Source organism: Camelus bactrianus, chromosome 8, assembly GCF_048773025.1.
Source record: "Camelus bactrianus isolate YW-2024 breed Bactrian camel chromosome 8, ASM4877302v1, whole genome shotgun sequence".
NCBI classification, from domain to species: Eukaryota; Metazoa; Chordata; class Mammalia; order Artiodactyla; family Camelidae; genus Camelus; species Camelus bactrianus.
Genome location: NC_133546.1, coordinates 51416025 through 51424541, shown reverse-complemented (window position 1 = coordinate 51424541; position 8517 = coordinate 51416025). Strand labels below are relative to the sequence as shown.

The window sequence follows — 8517 nt, the reverse complement described above, 5'->3', positions numbered from 1 at the left end:
AGAAGTCCTGCTTAAGATGTTCTAATAAAAAATTGAGAAACTGGGGGAGGATATAGCTCAGTGATAGAGTGCATTGCTTAGCATGCACGAGATCCTGGGTTTAATCCCCGGTACCTCCACTAAAAATAATAAATAAATAAATAAATCTAATTACCTCCATGGCTCAAAAAAATAAATAAACCATTCTCTGGTATCTAATGCAAATCAGACCTGTTACTTAAGAGTTACCGTGCATGCGTAAGCTTCTATTGCTAGGTCTCTTTTACTGTGTGTGTGCACGTGCGCATGCACACACGCATGCGTTACCCATTCCAACAGAAACTAGAGCCAAAACAATCCTTATTTCTTTACATTTCTAGTGTTCTAGTTAACAGTCTGTTTTGTCCTGTAGAAATTTTTCTTTCAAATGAAGAATTCAGACTCAAACTGCATATTGGTAACTATATTTTAAACCAAAAATTTCCTCACATAATAAATACATTTTATGCACATTAACTTCGAATTTACTTCAGAAAGCTATTTACAATATAAATAATTATAAAGGGGAACACTTTGCAAGATATCATTGACATAGCTAATATTTTCTACTTTACATTCCAAAGTAAAAGTTCAAATTACAGATTTATACTACGATGTCACTAAAAACTATACATTGCAAGATGGTATTTGAAATCTTGGCAATCAGTATTTTCTTTCACAAATATAATCCTTTTTTATAGCATGTCAGTCAAAAAACAAACATAAAATATTTTATCTTTTTTTGAAGTGCCTACTCATATGTTTCACTTTTTGAAATATTTCCCTTTGGGGAAAAATAATGGGAAAAAAAAGTTACAGTACTTCTAAAAATTTTTCCACGCCTATTTCATTTCTTTTGAAATGTAAACACACCAGGGTCGTTGGGTGGAAATTCAACTGTGATTACATGTGTTCCAGATTGGCAAATTAGGACAAACTCTCCACTATACAGGCTTATGAAAGCAAAGTCCCATGCAGCAAAATTGCAATAAATAAAATGATAAATGTTTGGTTTTAAGTTATTAATTAGGATGTCTTATGTGAACCATCAGTTTTTAAGGAGCACAGCAGAACAGAATCTTGTTACTTGTTTTACAACTGTGTATATGTGCGTGTAGACAAAATGAACACACACACACACACAGCCTTTCTGCATACCATCCTAGAAAAGGAACTCTGAGCAAACCCCTGTTTGGATATGGGCACAATCTCCCTTTTTGAGTTCAGCATTACCCGTACGACTCTTGTGCACAAAAAATGAGCCCCACACAGAAATTTCTCCCAAGAACATTTTCTATGCATGTGTCCACAGCTGTCCTGTCATTCATTTAAAGTTGACAATGAAAATGATTGTTTTATCCACAATGCATTTCCCAGCAAAAATTAACCAATTGATTTTGCGATCTTATAGTCTAATTCTGATTCACAAAAGCTGACATTGACATGAGAGAACCATAGGGTTTACATTTATTATTAAGTCATTTGGAAAATAAGATGTATGTTTATGTCCTGTGATTTGTGTGAATGAAGGAACCAAATCTGGGCAAACTTTTTAAATCAAAGAGAGTGTATTAAAGCATAAGTTATTCCACTGGGCTAGGTAAATGACCCCAAAATGGTCAAATCCTCAGTTTTCCAAATATCAGCATTCACTCTGACACTTCCAAACACTACTAGTACTAAAAGAATTGCACTGAATATCTTAGTAATAGCTGACTCTTGAAAGAAAGAGAGAGAGCTCTAAAATATCATCTCTGTATCCAGAAGGTCTCTTTAGCTGTAGTGTCTTCTATCAAACTTATTTGGTCTAGGTTTTGGGAGCGGGGGCAAAGCCTTTCATTTTATTCTAAAATATCTATGCATATTTTCCAAACGATCTTTTATTGAATCGATCCTCACCCCCCATTAAAAAAGAACAGAAAATGGAGCATATTACCCTCTTCTAGAAGAGCCCATTAAAGCTTAAAAATTTTAAGTGGGATTCTCTGCCCAGAGGGAGCACGTGACAGCAGGGGGCTGAGGGAACTAAGAAGAGTGCCGAATGGAAATGTGCTAGTCCTATAAAATACAATCAAGAACGAATAAATGAGTTTTCTGTATAAACACTGAAGGCAATCACTCGTTGCATCCTGTCTCATGCTGAATGCCACCTCAGCCCTGTGTCGGATTAGTCTCTATCAGGCAATTACAGTTTAGAAAAAGCGAGGCTATTATCCTCAGCATAGTGTGTCAAAAGACCTGTGGAGCGGAAGCGCACCTAAATGTCTGACCCATAGGGATTATGACATTAGTATTTTGCATCCCAAAATAATACGTCAAACCTGTATATTCTCAAAAATGATTTTAACTCAACTCAATTTTCCCAAGGAAGATGGGGAAATATTCATTTCTTTCTTTGGTCATCCAAATTTTTTAATTAGGTGGGGCAGACAGGTAAAATGAGAAGTAAAGATACTCCTTCTATTACTCAAAAGTGTGAGATTTGTATTATTTAATGAATTGCTACATATTGTACTAGTAATTGGATATAACACACTTTTATGAATCCCCAGTGATATAAAAATCATACTTCTCTATTTCAATCATGTGTCATGATTCTGAGCATCTGGGAAAGCAATGAAAATCATGTATTAAAACTAAAGCCAATTTAAGTTTAGTTTTAACTGGGAACATACATATATAGGCATTATATGTAATGTAATAAAGCTGCTACTATAAAATTGTTGACATGTGAATTAAATAAATTGTTTGCATTTTGGTCAATTTACCAAAATTTTAATCAAGATGAAATTCAGGTAATTCTGTCTTCACTTAAAAATATGGGTCATACTATTTTAAAGAGCATTATTCCTTCTGATTATCCCCTGTTTGTAGAGTTCATAGCTTATTTCTTTCATCAATTAACTATCTCCCGTAAAAAAAAATTCCACAGAAATTTATTCAGTTAAGAGTCTTTTCTTTTGTAACAGTTCATTGTCCTTGACTCTTAAGATTCCATTTCTTTTATAGCATCTCTCCCTAACATTTTTGTTAAAAAGTGTATCCATCAGTAAAACCCATCTGTACAGATTTCCTTTCCAAAATGCACCATATTCTTGAGATAGTTGTGTCTTTGGACCCTTTGGCCATCTACAGAATTCTGCAAGAACTTTAGCGTTCCTAAAACCTTACTTCATGTTGCAAATTGATCAAAAATCCATCTTAAGTGTGCCAGGGGTTCCCATAAATATCTTTCTCAAAATTACTGAATCCTTTTGCTTGTGTAGTTCAAAATTTAGTTTTTTATTGTTCTTTGAACATTTTTAAAAGGATATATGATAAGCACTAACTTTCTCACTCACTTGCACTTTTTCCATTTACAGCACAAATGTTGCTCTGTCATACCCAAGAAATATTTAATTTTATGTAGCCTCTTTACTCATATACAAACAACCTGGTATTCATCTCTCAGATTACCATCATTCAGAACATCACCTACCTCTGGACTGCCAAATAACTGTGTTAAACGATGAAAATACAGTACTAATCCCTGAGTGTTCAGTGTCATGTTCTGTCTTCAAAATGATAAGCCAAGTTCTTCCAGTGCATTCCCATCCTTCCATATGGCAAGAGTTGTGGGCATATGATTCCTAGGGAATATTACCTGTGAAACTTCTCTAATCACTTATGTCACTTTGCTTTGATTACTATAGAATTATGCATTAAATAATCTTACTTAGTTTTCTTCTCCCTCATCAGTTTGTACCATCTACACTTTGACTGAACTAGAAAGCTGACTGTCACTATACACACCTAAAAGAGCCCATGCACCTGCTTAAGTTTCAAAGCACCCAGACCTCTGTACGAGCACAGAAAAGCCAGAATGATAAGACTTGGATACCTCACAGCAGAGAGTTAACTGGTTAACAAGTTCAGTTCTGCTGGACTAACGAAGCACAGAACCAGGGAACATTAGAACTGCCATACAGACAAAGAAACTGGGGTCCAGGCATGCTGAGTGACACATCGGTGCTCCCAAAAGAAGTTACAGGCTGGGAGAGAACTGGAACCCAGAGATCCCGGCACCTAGTCTGCTGGTCTTTATACTGTATCACATGAACTTAAGACCAAGTTTGCAGTTTTTGTTGTTTGCAAACAATAGGGACAATGAACGCTTTGCCTGATCCTTGGGTCAGAGAACTACTCTTGCTCTTTCACCACGTGTCTATCAGCCCAGGCTTTTATCTTAGACTCTCTCCTGAGGCTTTCCACATGTCACATTTGCACATCTGGGCTTTGAAATGTGTTCAAACACTTACACTGCTGTCATGAAGCACTTCATTGGTTTTCCTTAGGTTTCTTTTTTTTTTTTTTTTTCCTTTTTTGCACGTATCAGCGTTTTTTCTTGGTGAATTAGCTGGAATCTTTTATTTGTTTAGTTTTATGAGCCCCAAATATGTTGATTACATGTGCTGACCCTTAAATTGTTTGTTTTGAGATACCATTTCTTTTTTTTGCTGCCTCCAGCCTTTGCATCTTTACTAACCTATTTTCATTTGGGCACCCCCAAGCTTTTGATGTGTGTCCCAACATCTTGGTGTTTTTACTTAGAAGAACCCTCACTGCTATGTCAGTGTGATCCTGTTCCTTGTATAACTCAAAAGTGAGGTGAAAAATCACCACTTCCTGATTGCTTGTAATGGAAACCAGGTGAAAACTCATTCTTGTATCATATCCAGAACTATTTCCCTAATTTATGCCTGAACCAAATGAGCTGGATGATTGAAAGCACAAAGAAGAAGCCAGTTTACAAGAGGTATCTCTCTCTTTCTTAGTTACTTGGGGAGTGGAAATTTCTTTAAGAAGCTTAATTTGCTAAAGTTAAGGAAAGTAACCTACTCTGGGTGTATTTATGGTATATAGTTTCTATTGCCGTATGTAAAGTATATACAGCAGTTTGCAGATAGTGATCTGTGTGTGTGAAGTTCACTGGATCATCATGCCATCCGTCAGTCCTTTCACGTGGTGTATAAGCTCACTTAATCTACACAAGTATTTTTCAATTCAAAATTAATCTATTCTGATTCCCATATAAATAGAGGGGCAATGTGTATATTCACTTCAGCTCCACTGTCTGTGTGTAACCCTGAATGCCAGCGCTGTTGTCTTCGATTTCACAGGAACACATGTTAAATACCTAGTAACTTAAATTATCCACTCTAACAATCTGTGGCATTGTAAATGCTGGTAATGGGGCATTAAATGATAAATATGTTTCAGAGATCCTTAAAGAACAAAATGTTTTAGAAAAACATCAGCTTCCATTGGTTATTATAACAGATGTTCCCTTGTGTCCTTGTGCGGGATCTGGCTGCATCCTCAGATGGGAAGTTACATCAAAGTGTGAGCCATTACAGCCCAAGGAATAGTTTCTAATGGTTTCGCTGTCATATAAGTGCTCCAGGGCGTATCCAGTTAATGTGTAAGCATGCTTATCAAAATACTGCCGATGTGTGCCAAAGCAGTTTGGAGAGACGGCAGGATGGTCTCCTGCTGTCTGGTGAGGAGACATATCTGAATGGAGATAGTCTTTAGCTAGGATCAAACTGGATTTTGAAATGCGATCCGAATTGGGACTACTTATCCGAGACAGTGCTGTGGGACTGTTGTCATAGTCATTATCGTGGGGGCTCAGCATTTTTCCCTCTCTCTGCTGGATGTGGTCACACGGCGAAGTGTTGGCAAGAGCGGAGCCATGGCAGACCTCCCTTGTCGGTGGGGGCTGCTGGTAGTTTGCAAAACAGAGGGAGTGTTTTTTCCCAGCTCCATTAATGGAAGCCAGTTGGTCTGGGGGGCCTTTCCTTAGCTGCAATCTGTTCTCTTCTTCTTTAATCATTTGCTGGGTGGCTCTTATCAGAGTTTCAATTTTGCTAGGTTCATGCGGGCTACTTTGATACGGCTCAGTGCGATACCGGTCACCTGATTCGCTGGCAGACCCAGGGTCTGGAGAACTGACCACACTCTCTTCATCCCAATGACCTCGCCCTAGAAATCAGAAAAAGTAAAAAGTAAGTGGTCTTAAAACTCACCCCCACCTCAATGTAAGTATATTTTTTTCCTATTAAAAGAAACCTTATATCTTCCATTTTTGATACATGCACCAATATTTGAAACAGACACAGGCTCACATGACAGAGTGTCAACATTTGTCCTGGAATTCACAGTTCTCAGTGGCTTTTAAGTGCAGATGAAATTTATAACAAGTTTTTGAGAAGGTAAACCTTGTTCGTGGGTTGTGAATACCAATTAGCAAAGTGGTAAAGTATGTTTATATTTGTCCATGTATGCACATCCCTGGACCTGTCCAGCTGTAAATAATAAAAGGAAAATTCATAGCACTTGGTTTCTGTTATTTTTCTACAGAAGTGTTATATTGAATTGATGCTTAGAAAATGCTTCCAGTTGGGTTTGAGGAAGATGATGATATAGGCTGAACTGTTTTTTCAATTCCAACTAAGTCACCTAGAGTGTTAAAATTGCTATATGTATCGTAAGTAGAGTTAAAATAAAGCTCTAACGTTAGTTTTTAAACTATTATATATATACATATTCATATATATGTATATGTATACACGGATATATCTGTATATATCTTGTCCCAATCAAAAATATAAATATTGTCTTCTCAAATCTAGTGGTAAAAAATCTCAATTTCACACATAATTATAACTCTGGTATCTTAGATTGCTTCTGAAATAAGGTGAAGAACAAATAAACATTTAAAAAATTAATAACAACCTGTTCTGAACCAAGAAGAGACATCTATTATGGAGGAGGGGTGCATCCAAAATCTATTCCATAAACTGCACTGTTCTCAGAACAGTCTAAAGTCAGTACAAACAGAGAAGAGAGGCAGAAAGGGACACGCGAAAGCTGTCAACTGCTTAATGCAGCAGAGAAGCCCTGGATCACACTTTCCCTTTCCCTTTTCTTCTTATTTTATTTCTAATATTTTCCTCCCGACCACGTAGGTTAAGCCAGGATTTTCACTTCACTCCATTCTTTGGCAAGTAATTGCCCTTTGCCCTGGGTTTCCATTCCCAGTCTACTAGAGAAAGTCAAAGCAAAAGCAGAAAAAGCAAAAGCAAAATGGAAACAAAGTAAAAGCATTCATAGAGAACAGTCAGTGCCTAGGTGGTATTTGCAGACTTTTTTGGGTGACAACAACAACGTCTAGCATATTTCTCATCCTAGAGACACAGCAAGAAAAATAATATGGCTGTCAGATCGATTTTAATGTCACTGACTTTTAACGAAATAGGGAGGGTTTTCAAGACCTGCCTGGACCCAAGCTTGGAATGGACAGAATGAGTGTTCCTTGTGCAATTTACCTTAAGAGGAACAAAGAAGAGCATTAATAACACTAAGGGCTTTTACTGCAGTGCCCGTCTCTGTGTGTTCATTAAAGCCAAGTAACAATCCCCAGGTGAAACTCTCCGTAGGTTCCACACCTCACTCCATCCTTTATTCACAGGGACACGGTGGGTTGTCCTAATGATGGAGGGAGGGGGCAGGTACTGGCATTTAGTTCCCAGAGGTCCAGGAAGGTTAAACTACCTGTGATGTGAGTGACAGGCCATAAAATAAAGACAGGCATCCCCCAAACGCCAAAAGTGTCCTCACCAAGAAACCCTGCTAAATGAGCCCTAAACTACCAGGGTCCACATTTGAAGCCAAAGAATACAGAATAAAATTGCACACAAGACATGTAATGCATATATGCTACATTTCAACAGACTGACTCAACAATTCACTTTAATTCCTTTACTTTTTTTGATGTTAAAATGGGGATCATTTTTACTCGCCTGACAAAAATAAATTCATTTAGCAAATATCAGCAAAGTTAATACACTTCAAAAGAGTGGATTTGGTTTTTAAAATCCCATTAGTGTGAGTTTCTGATTTGTAAAGCCCAGCAAGAAAACCACTGGGTGGGGGTCCCTCCACGGTCAATGATGCACCTGCCCAGGGGCGCAAGGCTGCGAGTCAGGGGTGGTTGGAAAGGGCCTTACCGTGGATCCTGTGGACCGAAGCGATGTGAGGCATGCTGCTCTCGTAGGCTTCTCTGCTCTCTGGGGAGGCCTTGGTCAGGGGCAGGGCTGCTCGAGAGCCCCACCAGGGCTCCCTCCCCGCCTGCGGCGCTCCCAGAAAGTACCTGCCTGCCTCACACCGGCCGCTCTCGCAGGCCTGGGTGTGGAAATGCCTCTCCTCCACCAGCCTGGGATGGTCGAGGGCAAAGCCATAGCAGAGGGCGCTGCGCTCCGAGAATTGCCTGTAGGCGCAGGACGCGTCGTGCTGGGAGCCTGGCCGGTCCGCGGGGTCCAAGAGCTGCGGGGAGGCTGTGTCGGTCAGTGGGCTGCCTCCCCACTGGCTGTCGTGATCAGATTCAGATCTTTCCGTGGGAAATCCTGGATACTGAAACCAAGAGGGTGAGAAAAGTGCATTAAAAAAAAAAAAGAA

General features: G+C 38.9%; 1 protein-coding gene across 3 annotated transcripts in view; it reads right to left on the bottom strand.

The window, feature by feature from the left end:
* Positions 1-427: 427 nt before the first annotated feature.
* Positions 428-8517, bottom strand: part of SIM1 (SIM bHLH transcription factor 1) — a 68752-nt gene continuing 60662 nt past the window's right edge. For all 3 annotated transcript variants that reach the window (XM_010965157.3, XM_045524799.2, XM_045524805.2), the window contains 2 exons: positions 8070-8472; positions 428-6042 (listed from right to left, as the gene is read on the bottom strand). In XM_010965157.3, coding sequence (XP_010963459.1) covers positions 5312-6042; positions 8070-8472 — 1134 coding nt within the window. In that variant the 3' untranslated portion in view covers positions 428-5311. The remainder of the gene's footprint in view (positions 6043-8069; positions 8473-8517) is intronic.